This window comes from Stylophora pistillata, chromosome 3 (genome assembly GCF_964205215.1).
Source record: "Stylophora pistillata chromosome 3, jaStyPist1.2, whole genome shotgun sequence".
NCBI classification, from domain to species: Eukaryota; Metazoa; Cnidaria; class Anthozoa; order Scleractinia; family Pocilloporidae; genus Stylophora; species Stylophora pistillata.
In genome coordinates this window covers 6,395,799-6,417,228 of record NC_142521.1, presented here as the reverse complement: position 1 = coordinate 6,417,228, position 21,430 = coordinate 6,395,799, and the positions used below count along the sequence as shown (strand labels likewise).

At 39.3% G+C, this 21,430-nt stretch overlaps 3 protein-coding genes and 2 non-coding genes across 6 annotated transcripts; 1 reads left to right on the top strand and 4 right to left on the bottom strand.

The window, feature by feature from the left end:
* Nucleotides 1-1,106: 1,106 nt before the first annotated feature.
* On the bottom strand, nt 1,107-5,431 carry LOC111345646 (substance-P receptor-like). The gene has a single exon (XM_022952929.2). The coding sequence runs from the start codon at nt 4,875-4,877 to the stop codon at nt 3,792-3,794; it is 1,086 nt and encodes a 361-aa protein (XP_022808664.1). The 5' UTR covers nt 4,878-5,431; the 3' UTR covers nt 1,107-3,791.
* Trnaa-agc (transfer RNA alanine (anticodon AGC)) lies at nt 2,672-2,744 on the bottom strand. The gene has a single exon. It is a non-coding gene; the product is annotated as a tRNA-Ala (tRNA).
* Trnaa-agc (transfer RNA alanine (anticodon AGC)) lies at nt 2,923-2,995 on the bottom strand. The gene has a single exon. It is a non-coding gene; the product is annotated as a tRNA-Ala (tRNA).
* Nucleotides 5,432-6,619: 1,188 nt separating the features above from the next.
* LOC111345645 (palmitoyltransferase ZDHHC3) lies at nt 6,620-13,439 on the bottom strand. The gene is made up of 9 exons (XM_022952928.2): nt 13,128-13,439; nt 12,138-12,262; nt 11,566-11,586; nt 10,669-10,692; nt 9,646-9,697; nt 9,448-9,529; nt 8,344-8,474; nt 8,208-8,254; nt 6,620-7,728 (listed from the first exon to the last, which is right to left on the bottom strand). The coding sequence occupies exons 1-9, from the start codon at nt 13,362-13,364 to the stop codon at nt 7,620-7,622; spliced, it is 828 nt and encodes a 275-aa protein (XP_022808663.1). The 5' UTR covers nt 13,365-13,439; the 3' UTR covers nt 6,620-7,619.
* Nucleotides 13,440-13,507: 68 nt separating this feature from the next.
* Nucleotides 13,508-19,076, top strand: LOC111345647 (radial spoke head 10 homolog B-like). Of its 2 annotated transcripts, none has more exons than XM_088752523.1 (5): nt 13,508-14,500; nt 14,774-15,814; nt 17,246-17,422; nt 17,690-17,821; nt 18,138-19,076. In XM_088752523.1, exons 1-5 carry the CDS (start codon nt 13,564-13,566, stop codon nt 18,302-18,304), a joined length of 2,454 nt encoding a protein of 817 aa, XP_088608649.1. In that variant the 5' UTR covers nt 13,508-13,563; the 3' UTR covers nt 18,305-19,076. The 2 variants fall into 2 exon arrangements, with proteins under 2 accessions (XP_088608649.1, XP_022808665.2); XM_022952930.2 differs by having other exon boundaries at nt 13,509-14,500; nt 18,135-19,076.
* The last annotated feature ends 2,354 nt before the right edge of the window (nt 19,077-21,430 follow it).

Here is a 21,430-nt window from a genome sequence, read left to right as displayed (position 1 = left end):
AACATAACGTTGATACATTGTAGCTAAAGAGTTCCCTTTTATTTAACAAATCTTACGCGACCAGAAAAAAACAAGCGCGCGCGAAAAAATAGTCTTTGCATTTGCTCACGTCAGCAGCGTACACCCATGGGCAAATGGGGGACGCTAAATTCACCAATCAGAGCGCGCGCTTTACTTTGGTTATGTTATAATAATGGATGGTAGTAGGACTGAGTAAGGTCCAATTCGGTCTGTAATAATACGAGTCATAACAAAATCGAACGACCGCGTGGCGGGAGTCCGTATTGTTCATCACGAGCATTACCAGTTGATTTTAAAAAAATTACAATTTCCGCGGAGAAAAGAAAAATAGCCAAGTTATGAAAGGAAGGGAAAATTTGCACGAAAAGACTGACAAAGAAGGCGTAGATTTAGACTTCAACTTTGAATGTGATTGGTTAATTTATACTACAACTTTAAAGATATATGGGTTATTGACCAAGCTTGTTCGGTCAAGATGGCTGGATATTGGCCGAGTTCTTTTTTTGCATTTTTATGGACTGAGACGCAGTCGTGGTCCCATAAAAATGCGAAAAAAGAACGAGGCTAATATCTAGCCATCCTGACCGAACAAGCTTAGTTAATAAAGGATTCATTATATTGCAAAAAGATTTCGCTTTATTAAGAATTAGGAATGACTTGTTTATTTTGAAAGTCGAGAAAGAAAGCCAACTGTATTTGTAGCACAACAAACTCACGAGAATTGTTTCTGTTTTCTTTGTTTGACTATCTTCTGCGCTTTTTGCATTTCCATCGCCGACATTGTACAAGAATCACGAACGTAGTTCTAATTCAAATGTTTTCATGCGCGAGATCGATGCGGGAATCCCGAGCGGGCAAGATGGGCTTATCTTGCCCGCTCGAGTAGCCAATCAGAACACAGGATTCGCTTCATCTCACCCACGGCGTTGCGAGCGATGTAAAAAGATGAGCTTATTGAACTGTCCGATAACAACTTGGCAAGTGAATTAGTGGAAATAAGAGTTTTTTAAACCAATCACAGTGAAGGAAAGTGTAATTTTTATTATTAGTAAGTTTGAAGTCTAGTTTTAGAATAAAAAACACGTTTAAAGAAAACGAAATATATGTACTTCAACAAAGGGGTCGATAGGTATTCTAAAAAAAAGAGCTCTTCGTGAGTTTAAAAACGATTTCTTTTGCAAACCCAAACTACATCGTGCAAGTTTTCAACAATACAAAATTACTGAAGTAAGTTTTTCTTTGCTCGGGCCTAATCCAGCTTAAAACCATTTCCGTAGCATAGATAGCAGAATGAACAAACACAGGCCGATTCATTGAGTCGTGTATCTTTATTTACCCAGTTTCACAGCTCCAGGTCATCAAATGTAAATGCAAATCATTTCTTTGACAAAATCTAATCAACCTCACATCACAATTACTCAGTCTGAAAACGACAGTTATGAGAAACATGGTTGTTAAGTCTTTCTTAGAGCTTTCATATGAAGAGTGAAGTGATTTGTAATATGTTGCGAAAGATCTCATCGGCAAGTAGCGCATTTCTGACCATTTCCTCGAGTGGCCTCCTAATTTTATTCGAAACGTAGAAAGCTGTAGCATATCTTGCAGTGTCTCGTGGGGTAGAACTTGAATGGTGCCCCTACTAACTATTTTTTCCGCGGGTTGAGATTGCCTGTGATTACATGTTTATCGAATAAGTTTCTGATTCGCAAGTTGAAAAATGTGGCCTCTCCTGGTATATTTAACAATTTTTCGTTGAAGGAGAAGTGAAGATTAACTTCTTACCAACCGATCGTGAGGGCCTTGTTTTCGCGAAGTCGCGGCGGTAGATACAAAAACGACCGAGGGCCGGGCCAATCATTTCTCAGTAGGGCTCAAGCAGACGAGGTTAGTACTTGGCTTATCATTTGACACCCGAAGCAAACTTTTTTTTCTTTAATTTGCACCGCTTATGACCGTTTCCATGCAAGCACTGGAAACGTTTTGTATTTAGTTCTTATTAACCGAGCGGGAGGTCTGTATGGGAGAATCTTGACCGAGGTCGCCACTACAGTCCGAACGCAGTGCGGTCTGTACCAGCGACCGAGGTCAAGATTCTCCCATACAGACCGACCTAGCTCGGTTAATAAGATGTTTATTACATGGCTGTGTCTTATATGCCAATTTTTTATATTCTTTGTACCTTTTTTTCTAGACCGGTCTAGATGCCGGTCTAGATGGGAAAATCTAGACCGCTTTCAATATTGATTTCAGCCAATCAAATTTGTGAATTCGGTAGTTCCCAGTCCTTGTGAGACACAGCCACCCCGGCCATATAATAAAGCGAAATACATATGATACACGATCCTCGCAGTAGATAGCGCTATTTAAGCAATAGCGAAAATCAGACCTGAAAAAGAATCAGGCCTGTACGGGATTCGAACCACTGACCTCTGCGATACTAGTGCAGCGCTCTACCAATTGAGCTAATAAGCCAACTGGGAGCAGGCCGTTGAGTTGATTCGTAATAAACCCATGAAAGTGATAAATCAGATACAATGAAATATATGAAGTTCATATATTTAGAACTGCGGTATTAGATGCATATGATACACGATCCTCGCAGTAGATAGCGCTATTTAAGCAATAGCGAAAATCAGACCTGAAAAAAATCAGGCCTGTACGGGATTCGAACCACTGACCTCTGCGATGCTAGTGCAGCGCTCTACCAATTGAGCTAACAAGCCAACTGGGAGCAGGCCGTTGAGTTGATTCGTAATAAACCCGTGAAAGTGATAAATCAGATACAATGAAATATATGAAGTTCATATATTTAGAACTGCGGTATTAGATACATATGATACACGATCCTCGCAGTAGATAGCGCTATTTAAGCAATAGCGAAAATCAGACCTGAAAAAAATCAGGCCTGTACGGGATTCGAACCACTGACCTCTGCGATGCTAGTGCAGCGCTCTACCAATTGAGCTAACAAGCCGAAAGCGAAATACAAAACAAGTAAGAACCAATAAGAACGTTCGGATTTACCTGTGGACTACCTTGCCATACGATACCTCGGATGAGAGCGAAATGAGTGCTGACAGGCTGTCCATAAAGTACATCATTTTGTTTTAAGACGCCCCGTAACTTCACGAACCGTGCCACAACTATTTAAATTTGATTACGTCGCAAACATTTACGAAAATGACTCTCTGTCACGCGTCAATTACCAACGTCATCCTAGTTGTCTGAACGTCAGAGTTGTATCTTTTATTTACAATTGATTAAATATTTGACGGTTAAAACCGTACTTGATTCTTAAGATTGCTCGTGTGCCAGTAAACTTTTGCGTATCTTCGACTTGTTTTTCAAGTTTTTGGCAAAGGCTTCATTTTTAAACTCTACCGAAGTGGATTTCGCCAAAATGTTCGTTCATTGCGATGGTGCAATGTATAAGCGTAAGTCTGGAATTTTTCCCTGTAGCAAACTTGAATTTGAAATCAAAAACCTGTTTTTTGATCATTGCCTTCAAGCCGTTTATATTGGCTCATCAAAACGCAAGAAGTCGTTAAACTTCAAAGAGCTTTCCTGATTACAATTTCTTTTTCAGAATGTCAGGCGCTAAGTAACTACCACCTATTCGATATACGAGTAACTTGAAAATTCAACTTCACTTCTATTTTTTCTACACCTTTCTATGTTTTCTTCACCTTTCTATGTAGCGCAAATACGGAATCAAACTTTAAACACCTTTTAGTAAGCTACCAGATCAGAATATACGTAACATTAATTAGTTAAAATGTTTTAACGTAACTGGATAATGTTCTAGCGCGGGCTCTCATCTCCAACTGTTCTATTTCCTGTGCGGGAAGAACGCGGCTAAAACGACGCACATGAGAAACATATGGGAAGATTTCTCTTAATCCTTGTCTATAACTAGAACTGAACAGAAAATAAATACACGGGTTGATCGCACTGATTGAATGCGCGATAAAGTGAACAATAAATGCTGGGTTTGGATGCCCGCAATCCAGTGTTTCCCAGATGAAAAACTTCAGAAATACAAACGTTACAAATGGAGTCCAACATACGATGAAAACCAAAACTATGACAACACAAAGTTTCAAAATGGCATTGTTTCGCTTTTCGCGGAGTTTCCGCGCGTTTTCGCTTTGGTAATGCCCCGGGAATTGCTGCCGTTTCAAGCGAAGAACCACAGCGGTGTAAAGACATGCGATCACTGACAAAGGCAGAATAAAAAGCAGGATTGAAAGTACAACGAAGTAGAACTTCTGCGCCTTCATGTTGTCAAGAAGTGGCGACCAATTTAGTAAGCAGTGTATTTCACCATTGTAAACATAAAATCTATAAATGTAGAAGTACGGTGAATGAATGCCAATAGCGATCAGCCAAGTGAACGGTATTGCAATCTTAACTGGCGTTGAACTCATCACTGTTGCTTTAACTGGGTAGAAAACGCTGTAGAACCTATCGATTGCGATCAGAACCAAACTCTGCGTAGAGACCGCGGTGGAGATGTCTTGGAAGAATGGTATAAGCTTGCACAAGGCCAGGCCGAAATCCCCGTCAATGAGCCATTGGTTGGACTGTAAATAAACCCCACTAACCATCCGAGGCATAGCAAAAATAGGCAATAACAAATCAGACACGGCCATATTAGCTATCAGGTAACTGGTTGTGTTGTGCAGACTTTGTGTTTTGAAAATCACTAACACGATGGCAGAGTTTCCAAATAAAGAAATCAAGATAATGACAGCATACGCCAGTGTTTTTGCAATTTTGGCTTCCGTTGTTTCATGAAAAGAAGAGCACTGTTGAAGTGGATCGCTTAGATTTTGAGTCACGGAGGTTGAATTCATTCTCAAATTCGATGAAACCTCTCAAATAAATGTTTTTCCCCTCCTTCTTCCTTATATGTCCGCCACATGTCATCTTAAGATGAATCAATTACGTAAACAGGATTTGAAAAGAGGGTGTGAGGCATGAAGCCTAATTGCCTTTTTCTTCTCTAACTTCTGATAATTTGCACCAACCGTCAGTTCTTAACAAGCTTTTCTACACCGAACCTGTCGGCTCTTTGACTATTTACACTGTTGTCTGTAAGTCGTGGTTTTGGGAAGATTAAAAACCTTTACTTTAATTTGGTCGTGTTAACCACAATCTCCTCTGCTTTTCTGATGCCTCTTCTTGATAAATTTCTCTAATAAAGAACAAATTTTCCTTGACGAGTAAACAAGAACTGGGGTTTTAATTCCATTTCTATCAATCAAGACAATTGAAAGTGAAGAAAAGAGACGAATTAAATTTACAGTTTAACAGTAAGAGAAGTGAACTAATTTCCCTTTTAGTTAAAGAAGTGAATTTCGTTCCCTAACACAGTCAATAAAATAATCCGTTCATGGTTTATGTGTTCGACTTCTAGTTATCTGTTTTAACATTGGTAAAAACTTTAGCGCTGTAGAAAAAAAGGATCGAGATTAAATTTCGCTTTAATTGTATCACACCTGACAAAAAATAATTGCAACTCTCGCCAGATTTCTTTTTGTTCTCCAATGTACACACAGGGTCACTTCCGCGACAATTTTTTAATTACAGCTTTCATTACAAATATGTCTCCTATTTGAATATTCAAGTGTGTGTTTAAAGGCGTGAAAAGGGCAACACGAAATTTCTTAGATTAGATATTTGAAAGGTAATGGGTAGAATCCAATTTTTTATTGAAATTACAAAGGAAACTCGTATTAGCATTTGTTAACCTGGAAACTAAATAGTTGTCGTCTAAATTCTCCAGAGCATAGAAGCTCTGAGTAACCAGACGTAACCAGTACGCCGGATAAATTTGAAAATGGCGCGTTCACTCGGTAAAGGCAATAACTCTCAATAATTCTGCTTATACTGGTAAACAGATAAACCGTTACAAGTCCATACTACGACAAACAGCAAAAGTAGGAAAACCTCGTTACATCTCTACGCATGCGTGTAATAAGCGTCTACCTGTCCTTCCAACATTTTCGTCCCCAAGGTCTCTCGTTTCTACTTACCGTTCACAATGACATATACCGTTCACAAACCACGTAAGTGTAAGAAACGAGGAGTTTGGAAACGATCCCCAAAATACTTTGCCAAGAAGATACGTAAAACACAAAGCGCAGTCTACACAGTGTTTCGAAATGCTCCGTTTTTGGTAGTTGATTTATCACGATCTCGATTGAGGAATGAATATACTGTTTGCATACAAGCGACATGAACACGATGAAGAGGTTGACGTGGCCTTTTTGGAAGTTCGCAAGAATAAGAGCATTTAGAGGAAATATTTTACCTTGGAAATTTTCTCCAACTTTTTTTTCGACATGAAAAATCCCTCGCAAGATGAAACGCTTTTCGATAAAGCGTCGTTACACCAAAACCAGAGCGCGGGAAAATACAGGCGACCAAGTCGTGATTGGTTTTGGTTTTGCATCTGATTGGTTGAGACAGTAGCGCGAGTTTTCTGGACCAATCTCAGTAAAGCAAAAACAAAACATGCAATTTGCGTTTCTTTACCTTGCAATCCACTGTGCGCAGGTACTCTTCTTTCATTTCATTTTAACAACAAGGCAACTTGAAACAAGACTTTAGAATTTTTTACTATCTACATCTACACTTTAAATACTTTTTACATTCCACACCGGTCTACAATACTGAATAGCATTTATTTATTCTTTTCGATTAAAGATTTGTGTCCTACGCAAGTAATATCTAACCGTTTAGACCCTAACATCAGGACGTACATTCTCCATACTGTTCACTATACATTCCCTATAGTACTTACAAGGAGAATTTATTTAACCAAGAGCTGCTTCAGTGATCATTTCCTATATTCTCGTGACCTAAATGTTTGATTCAGTGATGATATTGTAAGGAGAATTTCGATGCTGGTCACTCGTAGGGCTTAAGGGTTAGTATACTTCTAAATCAGACCAGAAAACTCAAATTTAAATTAACCTGCGAGTCTCGACAATGCGCCCGTTTGACAGTGAATTTCGGACGTCATTTGGATTTTAAAAAAACCTTTGAGGTTTCTTCAAATTGTGGCAAAAAAGATATCGTGTGAGAAAACAATACCGTCTTGATCAAAAGGTCATCGGTTTTCATCGGTTTTCAACGGAAAACGTTACATGGGAATTTTGGATTAGTTCGAGTAAGAAAAGAAAAAGAAAAGAGAACTATGTTGTCGTTTTCAGAGACCAGATGAGCCCGCATTTTTCGTCCCTGAAGTTGCTAGGCAACATTAAATCATGGTGAGGATATTTGGACTATTTGTGGTATCTTAAGATTGGATAACAAAGATCGTTGGCTTTCTGAATAGCTTGACGAAGCTTTGAATAAAAATTTACAACTTCTTTTTGCCGTCTGTAAACGTTCTTCAGGTACCTTTAAATAGTTCACTTTACATAATAAACAGGGAATTTTTAAAAACCAAGTGCTGCCATAAACTCTTTCCTTTGAGCAATGCAGTAACCTGCATACAAAGGTACAATAAGGCTATGGTACCACAGACTTCCCATTATCTCTTCATTGGGGTTACTGTGGAGTAGTAAGTGTTTTCTCAATGAGTTTTGTCACACGTCGTGGAATGTAAAGTTCGCTCGTCGCAAGGGTGGCGAAGTAAAAGGTGAAAACCAAGAAATAGAAAAATATCCTCCAAATACGTCTTGAAGATTCTCATACCTGAAAAATAAAACAACCATCAAAATTTGTTTGATGGGGCATTCTACTGTACATGTCCGAGAGAAAGTTAGCCATCATTCCCGCAAACATCATCCCTTCATTGACAATCACTCACCCATCTCTAAAGAGATATATCTACGCTCTTCCCAGACTCCCGAGGCCGTGCTAACGCCGCAAAATTTGCATATCTAACCCCTACATTTCTCATTCCGATGTGTTATACCTCCTTGAGTAAAAACTGCCCAACACAATGGAAAATTCAGATACCCACTGTTTCAGTTTTTATCTGATTGGTCAAGAAGATTTTCTCAATCCATCATGGCCGAAAGCAGAGCAAAATAAATACATTCCCAATTTCATCTCAATGCTCATTTAAAATGGCTCTACCATATGACAAATTTAATCTAGTAGCGTAATAAATTGTATAGTAAATACAAATTGCAACACATGGAAAGTATCCCACAATACATTTAACTTACACAGTAGTCTTTTTAACAACTCTCTCCTTCTTTAAGTTTTCTATTCCCTGTAAAAACAGTAAGGGAAAAAATTGTAAGATTGGATAAGAGTAGATACGAAATTTGGGCTGAATTTTTAATGTATTTGAGTCCTTACCGTTTCATCTTTAACTATTGAGGATACTTGACTGCAGAACATAACAAGAGTGAAAATTCCAAACAGCAATCCTTCAAAGACTAGAAAAATCATCAATAAAATGGCTGAGGCTACTGGTAAAAAGGTGCAATCTGCAGAGAGAGATAGAGAGATAGAATGGCAGTTATTGGTTTGGTTGTGATGATAGTGCTTGCAAATGCCTGGTTATTCTAAAGGAGCTATTAATTATATCAGACAGAGCCCTCAAAAAGGGCCATGACCTGTAACACCCATTACAGCTGAGCTCGCTCTATTTTACGGGTGAAGATGGGCAGCGCTCTTTTGCTTTCAGAGGAGCCAAACTCTGGAACTCTTTGAATGATAATAATATATAGATTCAGCCAAGCCTAAAAGCGGAGCTCCCAAGTTCGTAAAATAATGATAACATAAAAGATGTACATTTGCCAAGACTCGCCTGAGACACCCCACCCTTCATTTTGATAGTCTCCCCTACCCTACTTGTGCAATCTGAAGGCCCGTACATATGTACGTACACTCGGTCAGTCACATGACAACCAAACGAAAAGAGGTTGACCATATTCCATGGGTATGGGGCTCGGCTCCACGCACGCTTTGCACGTGTGGGAGCCCCACTATTAAATCCTTAAAATTCCCCAAGAATTTTTAGGCGTCATTTTGTGAATGTCGTACTAGGTTGATGATATTTTCTTTTTTTTTTTTTTGTAATTTACGATCTTATTGTATTTATATCCTTAATTAACTTAAATTCTAAATTTGTAGTTTTTAATCCTATTCAGCTGAAAAACCCATTTAGGGAGCATCAATAAAAGTATGTATGTAAGATGTTGGTTGCAGTAATGTTACACTGTGCTACAAATTACACTGGTATGGGTGATATGTCCAATGTAACGGCTGCTTCAAAAATAAGAGACAGCCCCTGTATCAGGCATCTACAAGAAGCTGGTGTTCTTAACCAGGCATGGGGATCCCTATTTGTATTTTATAACACAAACAACAGACTGACAACTGCTGGGTTTGACAAAAATCTCACTGCTGTTCAGGGGAAGGACCTTAAAGTAAATAATTGCATAACTAATAACTAACCATGCCATTCATTTTCTGTACATACAAGTATTTGTCGTATCGTCAAAACCAATGCATACATGGATATCAAAAAAATGTACATCTGAAAAAGAGATTAAAACATGAAATAAGATTTTTGGAACCAAGTCACTTTTAAAAGCATCTGATTTTGTCAAATTTTATGTACACTTTAATGACAAGAATGTGAATCGTACTCACTGTAAACAATACAAAGAATTTCTGATTGTCTTCCCCGACACAGTTATTTATCCTATGAAGAGAAGAACAAGCTTCATTCTACAATTCCTGACAAAAAGAAAATTTTAAAATACTTACATACTAATAATCAATTAAGTCTTGATCAGTATTTTTCCTAGGATATGCATGTATGGAGACATTTCATCCCAGGGCTGGACACTACCTTTTCAACTTACTAGCCAAGTGGCTAGTGACATCTTAGATGTTACAACAATTTCAATTTGTTTACTAGCCAAACTGGCTGGTGGAGATAAAAAACCACTAGCCAAAACCAAATTTCTACTAGTCTGTGGTTAGTAGTGGCTACTGTTAGTGTCCAGCCCTGCATCCTCTCTTTACTAATCATGTTAGCCCTTTAATTAATTCCCCAGATCTGATTGTTAATTCTCCTCTCTAACTGCTACACATTTTCTTGCAAATTAGTTACAAGAATTTGGTTTTACAGATCAACATAACAACTTCTAGCTGATACCTTTGAACATTCTTGTTACCTGTATGCTAGATAATGTATGGGTATTATAAGAGAGAAATTACATCTTAATCACTTCTTAATTGCAATGGTTCTAGGATCAAGTGGACCAAATGGCAGGGCTGGACACTAACGGTAGCCAACTAGCCACAGACTAGTAGAAATTCAGTTTTGGCTAGTAGTTTTCCATTTCCCTTAGCCAGTTTGGTTAGTAAACAAACTGAAACTGTTGTAACATCTGAACCATCACTAGCTGCTTGGCTAGTAAGTTGAAAAGTGAGTGTTGAGTGCTGAATAGAGTTTCAATTTTCAGTCTGATTTGTTAATCAGTTGCTTGACCACAGACATAATGGCATACGAACCTAATGGCATATGCAATGACACATACTTTACACAGGCAAGAACCATTCACTATTCCATTAGTGGTTAAATGTGGATGCATATAGCCAACCAACTTCAAGATATATGTATCAGTTATAGTTTTGATCAATGTATTTATTAAAGGCTTAGCATACCATGGACAGTGGTGATCCATTTTCCTGAATAAACAAAAAAAATAGTAACGTTTCTTCGATAATTTAATAGCCTTTTCTTTCACATAAACTTTTCATTCACATATTGTGTTGGGTTTTCATCTAACATTTAGAAGCATATCTTAGCTCTGACAAACCTGGCATACCCCTCTCCAAATATCGCTGAGGATCTCAAAGGGACTGCAAGCTACCCCATGAAAGTGCCAGTGCAGATTCCAATTCAAAAAATTTGAAAAATCTAGCTGTAAATTTTTTTTATAGTAAGTTGCTCACAATCGTAGGTAAACTTCTCAATCTGCAATCATCTCCATGCATTCTTTATTAATCATGATTGATTTCCTCTGGGAAAAGAACTGAAGTCAGGATCTAAATAAGACATGTAACGAGTCTAATCCAGTCACTGACTTTGGCTCTCAAGATCCCAGAAACAAACCAACATTAAAGCTGAACCTGATTTAAGCGGCATCGTTTGAAGCCCTCACCCTGTGTTAAGCATTTAGTTGTCAAAGTCTCAAGTTTGTTTCCCCTTAACCACTTTTTTACTTCTATTATCATTCATCATTTATAATTATTATTTCAAAACCAATAAGTTACATATTCAATTAATCAGTCCATTATTGCATCTTTGAAATGACTAGTGTGTTCAATAATCAAATAATAAATTCATTATTGCACCCTTAAAACTACTAGTGGGTTCAATATCCAAATATTTAATTCATAAATGTAATACTGAGGGATATGCTTCCTTTGGTTTGGCTATAATACAGGTTCAACTATATTGGGGTAATTTTTGCTTCTCTTTGCTTCTCTGATATTCTAGTCTTCATTTAAGAATAAGATCATAAGTGAAAGAAAATGACTAAAATTAAAAAGACTTACCTAATACACCTTTGACAAGTGCTAAAGTTACCAAAAATAGAAAGCAGACCGAAAGGTCAGTCAATTATTCAACAAAGTCACTACATATTAGTATGTCCTTTCTGGAGAACACAAAAAATCACTTGATTGTCTTTTCAGAGATGCTCAAAAACATTCTTAAACACCGCAAAATATATCTTAACATCTTGCAATTTTGAACTGCTTCAGCCAAAATTTTATATTTGACACCACAGCAGTATTGTGGGAAGAAGGACAAAAACAGTTCCTAGGGTGATCTATATCACCAGTATCCTGTACTATCTACCTAATTATGTAGACTATATTAATTTATCTTTGGTCCATAAAATTTGAACCGCTCTCAGCTGGTTGTAGTGCAGAACTATCTAAACGTTTCGAAAAAAAAAAAGGAAGAGGCACAGAAAACAATGCTTTCAACATTTCTAAATATACCCTGTTGTTCACATTATCTCAGAAACTCCCTTTACATACACAAATATCATAACATATAGTGAGAAATTTTGAGAGAGAGGCCTAATATTAATTGACGCCAAAGTTGCCATTAACACTCATACCTGCAGTGGTGAGCTCTGTCAAGCTTGATGCACTCACATCTGGTGCATCTTAAAACTACTTCTCCTTCTTTTAACTGAAGCTTCTTTAAATTTTCTGTAGTGCAATTTCCTAAGGGGATGGTACCCTACAGAAGTCAACAAACATACAGTCAAGTTACAAATGTGTAATGTATTTCCCAAGTCTGATCAAAGAACCCAAATCATTAATTATGAGAATCAAGAAACTTCTGATGGAGAAAAAAACACTTCCCTATCCCAGACTAGCACATGTTTGACATTCTTTAGTGACTGTAAACATTTATATCATTATGTAACCATGAAAGGTTTTTTTTTCCCAGTTTTTGACAGGGATTAATGAACAGAAATCCATCAACATTGCTGACAGAGTTACCTAAAATTGATAAATTTGGCCAGTTTGAGCGTGATTAGTGGACAAGCAACAAAGATGACTCTTAAAGTCCTAAAATTGTCTGGTGGGGGGCATACGTTTCCTCCATCCAATACAAACTTCGGTAAAATTATAAGATTTTGGGCAGCTACATCATCTAAAAGTTGTTAATACATCACCCTCAAAATCAGCTCTTATATTGCTTTTATAGTGCTCTTTGAAGCAATGCCAATGCATTTCCACTCAAGATTACTGATCGATGTCAACGGTTCAGAGAAACCATAAGGGTCTATTAAATACATCCCCGACTGGCTAATATAAACAGGAGTTAGTCGAATCTTGCTTGTTTACTTAAACAAAAATCTACTCAACAAAGGAAGGGATAACATGTAAAGAAACCATATTGTACAAAAAGTGGTAAACCTAGAATAAACCAGAGCAGCCATGCAATTCCAAAATAGCGACTCCTTTATCGCAGAAGTGACTCCATTGAACCAGATAATTTAAACTTTAAGTAAACACGCTGTCATACCAATAAAGCTCAGTAAGGCAATTAAACTAAATACTGGGGAGACAGTAAAACTACAGCACCAAAGACTTACTGGATCACTACACATCGCTCGACTATGAGCAACAAGAGCAAGACCCGCCAACAGAGTAAAAGCAATGGCGTGGAAAACTCCGATAGCAGCTGAAGTTACAACCTCAGGTAGAAGCATTACAAATACAACCACAAACTCGGCGTACGCTATGAGTAAATAGGTAAAAATCGCACATCCAATTCCGACTCCATCGTTTACAAACCATGATAAGCCACAACAGTTCGATTTTCGGCCCATGATCGCGGCTAAATTCACGGAAGTCCAATATCATCTCTGGCTTATATGGACCGCCATTTGCATGCAGCTGGTGGATATCTGAGCCCGCGTACCATTTGATTCTTGAGTCAGTTGTTATGACAACAGTACATTTATCCGGGATATTAAAAACATTTGTTGGTTTCGAAGGAATCAATTTTTGGTCCGAAAACCGTCCAAAATGCCTGAACCTTCGCTAGAAATTCACCAAGCTGAAACGAAAGAACCAGAGCAGGAGGAAGGTGGAACAGATAAAGAGCAGGATGGGGAAACGAAAACGGAGGAAAATGAGCCAAGGGCCGACGAAAACAAGCCGAAAGAACCCTACGATGCAATGCGAAATGAACCTCATTTAACCAGCTTGATTGTGGAGTCGTATCTTGGAGAAAAAGATGAGAGAGGATTTTTTCATGGTATTGGAACTGCGTATTTCCGAGGCAATCATGTTTACTCCGGTTCTTTTGTGAACGGGTTAATGCACGGCATGGGACAATACATATGGGCTAATGGTATTAAATACGATGGAGAGTTTAAAAGCAATGTTATAGAAGGGAGAGGAGTGTACACTTGGACGGATGAAAGCACTTATGATGGTGAAGTTAACGGCGGCTTAAGGCATGGTCAAGGCACGTACGTCTGTGGTACAATTCCTTCTTCGTACACTGGGGAATGGAAATACGGTAAACGCTCGGGAGAAGGAATTCTGCGCTATGACAAAGAAGGCTCGTCCTATTATGACGGACACTGGGCAGATAACAAAAGACACGGGTTTGGTATGAGGAGGTATGCCTCAGGGAACATATATAAAGGAGATTGGAGGGATAATGTAAGGCATGGTACAGGAACGATGCACTGGTACAACAAACATGAGCGATACGAAGGGCAGTGGAAGAATGGCGTGCAGCACGGTCAGGGAGAACATTCTTGGTATCTGAAGCGTATTCCTGGATCTCAGTACCCATTGCGGAATTATTATGTGGGGGAGTGGATGCATGGACTGAGGCACGGGTATGGTACATTTTACTATGCCACAGGGGCTAAGTACGTGGGAGAATGGATGGACAACAAGAAGCATGGTAATGGAAAGTATGTATTCAAGAATGGCTTGGTTTTTGAAGGTAAGAAATACCTTAAAGATCACTGCAGTCATCATATTTAACAGGCTGTGAGCTGATACCTAGACTATCTTGAGATAATGCTGCAGTACTCTTAGGGTGGGTTGGATAACAAAACTGTGTTCTAAACTATTTAGCAGTGTTCACCACCAGTGCCAAAGCAGCTTTTATTTAACCTCCTGAAAAGAGGTATAAAATTGGCAATTGTTTGTTAGCTCAGGTGTAAGCTACAGTTAAAACACCATCTAATATAACAATTCTCTTTTTGAATTTCAGGCACATTTGAAGTGGATCACATGGTAGACTTCCCTGAACTAAACCCATCTGGCATGATGACCCCTGACATCCTGAACTCGGGACTTCCTCTTCGATCTGGCACCCCAGTGCGATCTGCATCACCTTTCATGACCCAAGAAAACTCTGGAAATCCACTCAATTTGAGCATTGATCTTCTTTTGGATGAGAGAGATCTTGATCTGTATGAGCGTGAAAAGGAACTCCAACAAGTCAACCATGTCCTTCTGCGGCATGTCAGCAAACTGAAAAAGATTTACAGTTTCTATTCTTTTCTTGGCCGACAGGAATCTGTTGATAACACATTTGTCATGAGTAGGCTCCAGTTCTGGCGTTTCTTGAAGGACTGCAAAGTCCATCATCGTGGGTTTACGATATCAGAGTTAGATCGCACAGTGGCACCTGACAAATCAGTTGATTTACATGAGCCCCAGCATGAGGTCCTGATGCGTGAGTTTTTAAATGCAATCATCATCATTGCCTACCATATCTACAGTGATGAACACCGTGGACCGGATCTCCTGCTTCCTTGGTGTGTTTCACAGATTATCACTGAGAATATCCTGAAAAATCCTTGCAAAGTTGGTGGAAGCTTGTTTGAGGATCCATCAAGAGCAATTGAAGCCATTAAATACATGCCACGCAGCTGGGACATTTATTGTGGGTTGTGTGTGCCAAACACATACTACCCTCATGAACCAATCTTCAGGTCCAGACAATTCATGTTCATGCTTAGTGACTTTCGACTTATTAACTCTGACCTGAACCCAAGGGAAGTGTTGCAGATCCTTGCAAAGGATAATCCAGAGTTGGCACATGATGATTTCTGTAATCTGGAGCTAGAGATGACATTCCTGGAGTTTTATGAAGCCCTTATTGACTGTGCGACAGTCTTTGTTACAGAGGCTGTCTTGAAAGGGCATCTCTCACCCAAAGCCACCCCTGTTCCATCTTCAAGATCCCAGAGTCCTGCCAGTTTTACACCAGCAACTTCAAAGCCTGGTTTGGAAAGTCCAGATGAAGGTTTGTCTTAAGGGATCTTACTTATGGTTTGACCCACAAAGAAGTGAGGTTGTAAGAAAATAATTTGGTTCTATCAACATAGCTGAAATTGTGAATTGGCTGCTGTAAAGAGTTAAACTCTTTACTGAGGCCAATCTACAATTTCAACTAAGTTGATAAAACTAAACTATCTTTTTACCCCCACCAATGCAGCACCACAGTTTCTTTAGAAACTTACCCCCTTTATGCAGGTTGTAAGGAAGTCTTAAAAATTAACAATTTCTTTAACTCCCTCTTGCTCATGTACTCTGATTCATAATACTAGTCCTTTCTTGTTGTTTTGTTTTTTTCTTTTTGCTTTGAGACATACACTGCTGCTCAAAAGTAAGTGGACAGTCCCTCATAACTTGATTCTTGATCGTTGATTCTTGATTCTCAACCGCCTCCCGGTTAGCTCAGGTGGTTAGAGCGCCGGATTGTGTTGTGCGGGAGGTTGAGGGTTCGAGCCCCGGCCGGACCAATACTCATGGTCTTAAAATAAGTGAGGAGAATTTGCTACCTCTCTATAATCAAGAAATGGATAGATATTCTAGTCTTCTCGCATAAGGACGAATAAACCGTAGGCCCCGTCTCCTGCAGGGTTAGGGGTAGGAGACGTTAATTTCCCACGCACGAGATTACTGTGTCGTGGATGTCCTCCCCTGGGGTGGGATGGGTGGGGATTGACCCTGAAAAGCCCCAATGGGGAGTGGTCAACTAACGTATGTATATGTATGTGTGTATGTAAATACTTTGGGGGTGGAAGCTCAAGTTGAGTTTTCAAATGTTCACGTAGAGTTTCGAAATGCCTGAAATGAGTTTGGAGTTTCTTGAAATTTTTGTGCAATTAATTTTTCACATGACTTGAAGCTTTTTACCTTTTGTATGTGGGAGAAATTTTTTTTTCCTTCCTGTGATCTGGGACCTTCAAAATCTTGGTTCTTGTCCTTCTTTCTTCTTTTAGACCTGCCATCCTGTCTTCTTTTCCCCACTCTTCTCCCCTTAAGTTCATATTGAGATCTATTGGTTTGTAAACTACTTTGTAAGGATAATGTTGAAATCAGACAAACTTGAGTTGTCAATGTTTTCTTAGATATTGACCCCTTTCATAAATGGCTGCCGGATTGATATTCTTTTTTTTAAATTTAAATTAGCCTTTCTGGCCTCGTTCTCCAGTTCAAAATTCAAAAGAATGCATTATCTCAAGCGAGGCTAGTAAGGCTAATTTGAATTTAAACAAAAGAATATCAATCCGGCAGCCATTTATGAAAGTGGTGTATGCCTCACTAAGATTATAGCCAAGTTTTCAGCACTAAAGGGGTCATAACACATACAAATTGAAGTTACTGTCTTCAGTAAATACACAGTCTCCCATACTTATCACTTATCAGTTTTCATGTACATCTTCACCAGACCAGTACCTGCAAACTATCAACTCAGCTACTGATACACCAGGAGGAGGAGGAGGAGAGTCTCCTGATCGTGTGTCCAGGGTCATGTCTGGAGCATCAGATGTGAAGCTTCCTCGTCTACCATCAACTGATTCTCCAACAAAAAGCAGGGAGGCCGTTGTAGCACGCACTACCTCTGGTAGGCTGAGACATGTTTTGGTTTGATCTCTTAAATAAGAGGATAGGATTGTTCCATTGTTTTACAAATACACTAGCAAATACATTGCTATCTTATTTCTTGCACTTTTCAGTCACGCAAAATTCAGTAGAGTAAAGATGCACTTGACTGCAAAAATGTTGACACCTAAATCACCCTTTTTCATTACTTTCCTATTTTTGAGTGGTAATATAACCTTTTTTTTGGAAGGAAAAAAACACCGTGTCATCGTTGATGTTTGTTTTCTAGCAAAAAGCACTGAGCTTCTTCCAAGCTCCCAAGAAGGCAGCAAGAGAATCCAGTCAGTTCCTTCCAGTGCAAATGCAGCACATCCATCTTCTGAGACTGCAGGGTTTGAGGAAGGGGAAGTCGACAACCTTGGTAGGTTCCCTCTTGTCTCCAGTTGTTTACCCTGATTTGCAAGAGCCTTAGTTATTTGTAATTTAGACGAAGGCAGTGACAGGAAGGAGAATTTTGTAAACGTTTGAACTAGTAAACTTTGTGATTTTTAGAATTAACATCTTCTTGATTAATTTGGGCCAATTTTGGATTTTGAAGCATATTTCTAGAGACCTCTTGCATTCTAGAAATCTTGATGAGTTGATTTTGATAGGTTTGAGCTGTTGAGAGACTTTGTTTTTGATGTGAAATGGTAGTCATGTTCATCATAAATAACGTTCGTTGTGCTTTGCAGCAGAGGTTCAAAGCCCAAGTCTTGGAATTCAAGGTTATCCCAGTCAAGTGGATCTGCAGCCAGATCAGCAACACAGTTGGTGCCTGCAGCTTGACATCTTTTTTGAGAAGTTCTTTCAAGCTGCAGATAATTTAGAAATGATCAAGCAAGCCCAAACGAAAAAGGCTTAGGTTATCGCCAGATAGGATTGTCGGTTGTTGACATTTCTTAGCACAAGTGTAGCAGTTCTTGAAGCCGGCCGAGTAAAATCTCTTTGATGTATTGGAGTGTTGGTATAACAAATTAGACAATTCAGAAGGTTGTTATTTCTTTTTATCGGATAAAGCCACAATAGTATTTATAACATAACCAAAGTAAAGCGCGCGCTCTGATTGGTCAATTTAGCGTTCCCCATTTGCCCATGGGTGTACGCTGCTGACGTGAGCAAATGCAAAGACTATTTTTCCGCGCGCGCTTGTTTTTTCTGGTCGCGTAAGATTTGTTAAATAAACGGGAACTCTTTAGCTACAATGTATCAATGTTATGTTATAAAACAAATGGTAAACACCACAGCGTACACTATTGAGTTATGGATGCACTTGGGAGGTTTGCTAAGCACTCAAGAAGCTAGAGTCGCTCTCGGCTGTCGCCTCGAGCGACTCTTACGCTTCTTTCGTGCTTAGCAACCTCCCGCGTGCATCCATAACTCAATAGTGTACGCTGTGGTGTTTACCATTTGTTAATTTGAAGCACCCAGCTACATACATGTACAATAGATGCGACTTTTTTTTTCTGGCTTAAAAAAAGTTGGATTAACGAAATGTTGTATTTCATCGCATTATATAAATGATGAAATTCCATACTTCGCAAAAAAAAAAAAAAATAGGTTTTTTTTGGTAAGGTGTGACTGAGCTGCAATTCGTGTGTTTTAGCCTATATTAAAGAAGCATTGGCTTACTAAAAGCTGTTTGCTGTTTTTTGCATTCCTATTTCCATTCTGTACGGAGTGAATTTTAAACTGCTCGAATTTTTGATCGAGTCAGTTTGAAGGATCGGTGAGTTCGTCTCAGACGCGCCCTTGATAAACATAGCCACTGTATTTGGATGTGGAGGTGATTGACTCTAAAACATAACTTCACGAAATTCTCTTGTTTTCCCAATCCGCCAAACACCACTGTGCTTGATATGAAAGACGATTGTACTATCCAAACTTTTATCCGAAAAAGGAGGGTAGCGTACGAACACAATGTTTTCTTCTCTACACCCTTACGTCAGTTCACGGTACGAAATCAAGCAGTATTACGAGGAAATATTTTGCAATTTATTCGGCTCGATAAAAGATTCAATAAATATACAAGAAACAGAAATTAAATATTAAATCAGTAAAGCGCAAATGACAGTATGAGATAAAATACAGAAACAGAAACACATGACAATAAATAGAAAATGATACTTTCGACACATCATTGATTATTCGTTCTACGTCAACATAACTATCCTGAACTTGAAGATTTTGAAATAATATTGTTGTTATCTTTTTCTTGAAAATATGTTTTGGAAGACTCCTTAAGTTTCCTGGGATGCTATTCCAAATTTTACAACCAGTCCTTGAGAATGAGTGTTTATGTTGATTTAGCCTAGAACAGTTTATGCAATAGTTACCGAATAAGAACATTCTACTGACAACAATCACTCACTTGACTCTGATGATGACTTCCGCACAGGTTGTCGAAACGTCAGTCACTGCCACCGACAACAGTCCTTCTCAGGACTACACTCACCCGGACGATCAGACTACACCTTCACATGTTACCCTCGGGTTCAAACCATTTACTGCATTACGTTCACTTGGACGACAGAGCGAAAGACTTGCGAATGACTACATCACCTACGCAAGCACTGTCAGGCGAATACGACAACAACTCTGGTTCAATCACCGCTGTAAAGATCACGGCCTTGTTCCGGCCGGGCTCAAACTTAAGCCCCCGTTGAACACACAGGAGGCCATCCAGATCGTCAAAGCCACCTGCAGACGACTGGTCAAAGCGCGGATAAATGATTGCCACAGAAGACTCAAACACCACAGAAACAAATTACGACAACTACACGACCAACTGAAACAACTGATACCAACTGACCTACTTGACACCGTTACGACAATTGCCGACAAACGAGCCAACAAGACGACTGAACGCGCCCGCACTGGACATCAACAAAAATTGACACGACTGCTACGAGACAAAGAAGAGAGACGAAGCAAACCGGACGACAACTGGGTAAGCAACATTTCTTCTCGTTCCTTAGACAAGACTGAAACTCGGGTACTATCATACGGACTAAAACACTCAGTAACACCTAAACGCATACCGACTGAGGCTATTGTATCTAGTGTTGAGGCGGCCCTGTCTCGGCAACGAGAACTATCTGAGCCGACCAAGGATAACATCAGAAGCAGAATTGCCTCCACTATACAATCAACGTCACTACATGACAGCAACTTGACTAAAGATGAACAACGCGCACTGAAACGACTGAGAAACGACGAGAACATAGTTATCCTACCAGCCGACAAAGGACGAGTTACTGTTGTTATGGACAAAACTGACTATCACGACAAAATGGACGCACTAGTTAACGACAAACGAACCTACGAAGAACTCAAACGTGACCCAACTCCTGCCCTTCAACGTAAACTCAACAGCAAACTACTGACACTCAAGAAAACGAACGCCTTTGACAACCAACGGTACTATCGACTGAGGTGCTCGGTACCACAGCCACCGAAACTCTACGGTTTGCCGAAACTACACAAACCTGGTTTCCCGATGCGACCTATTGTTTCTTTCTGTGGCTCTCCCACATACCAACTATCCAAGTACCTGACGACAATACTACAACCGCTAACCGACAAATCCAGACATAAACTACAATCCACTGAAGACTTCATTAACGCTACCAAGACTGTTCAGATACCTGACGACTACAAACTAGTGTCATTTGATGTGAAATCACTGTTCACAAGTATTCCACTTCAATTAGCATTACAATGCACTGAAACTGCAATCCGAAAATCTACCGAACCACTACCGCTACCGACAGACGACATCATGGACTTGCTAAACATTTGCCTAACGTCTACTTACTTTCAGTACAACGGTAAACACTACAAACAGTTACACGGCACTGCCATGGGGTCTCCAGTTTCTGTTGTTATAGCAGAAATTGTGATGCAGAACATCGAGGAACGCGCCCTTTCGACTTGCCGACAAACGATACCGCTTTGGTTACGTTACGTTGACGACACATTCACCGCCGTT

Bases quoted from the DNA above. Each gene is read 5' to 3' on its own strand.
- LOC111345646 (XM_022952929.2), bottom strand. From the start codon at position 4,877: ATGAATTCAACCTCCGTGACTCAAAATCTAAGCGATCCACTTCAACAG.
- LOC111345645 (XM_022952928.2), bottom strand. From the start codon at position 13,364: ATGGGCCGAAAATCGAACTGTTGTGGCTTATCATGGTTTGTAAACGAT. The intron at 11,587-12,137 runs GTATGAGTGTTA...TGGTAACTTTAG, and splicing joins GACAGAGCTCACCACTGCAG to CACTTGTCAAAGGTGTATTA. The intron at 10,693-11,565 runs GTAAGTCTTTTT...TTGTTTATTCAG, and splicing joins ACTTGTCAAAGGTGTATTAG to GAAAATGGATCACCACTGTC.
- LOC111345647 (XM_022952930.2), top strand. From the start codon at position 13,564: ATGCCTGAACCTTCGCTAGAAATTCACCAAGCTGAAACGAAAGAACCA. The intron at 14,501-14,773 runs GTAAGAAATACC...TTTGAATTTCAG, and splicing joins GAATGGCTTGGTTTTTGAAG to GCACATTTGAAGTGGATCAC. The intron at 17,822-18,134 runs GTAGGTTCCCTC...TGTGCTTTGCAG, and splicing joins AGGGGAAGTCGACAACCTTG to CAGAGGTTCAAAGCCCAAGT.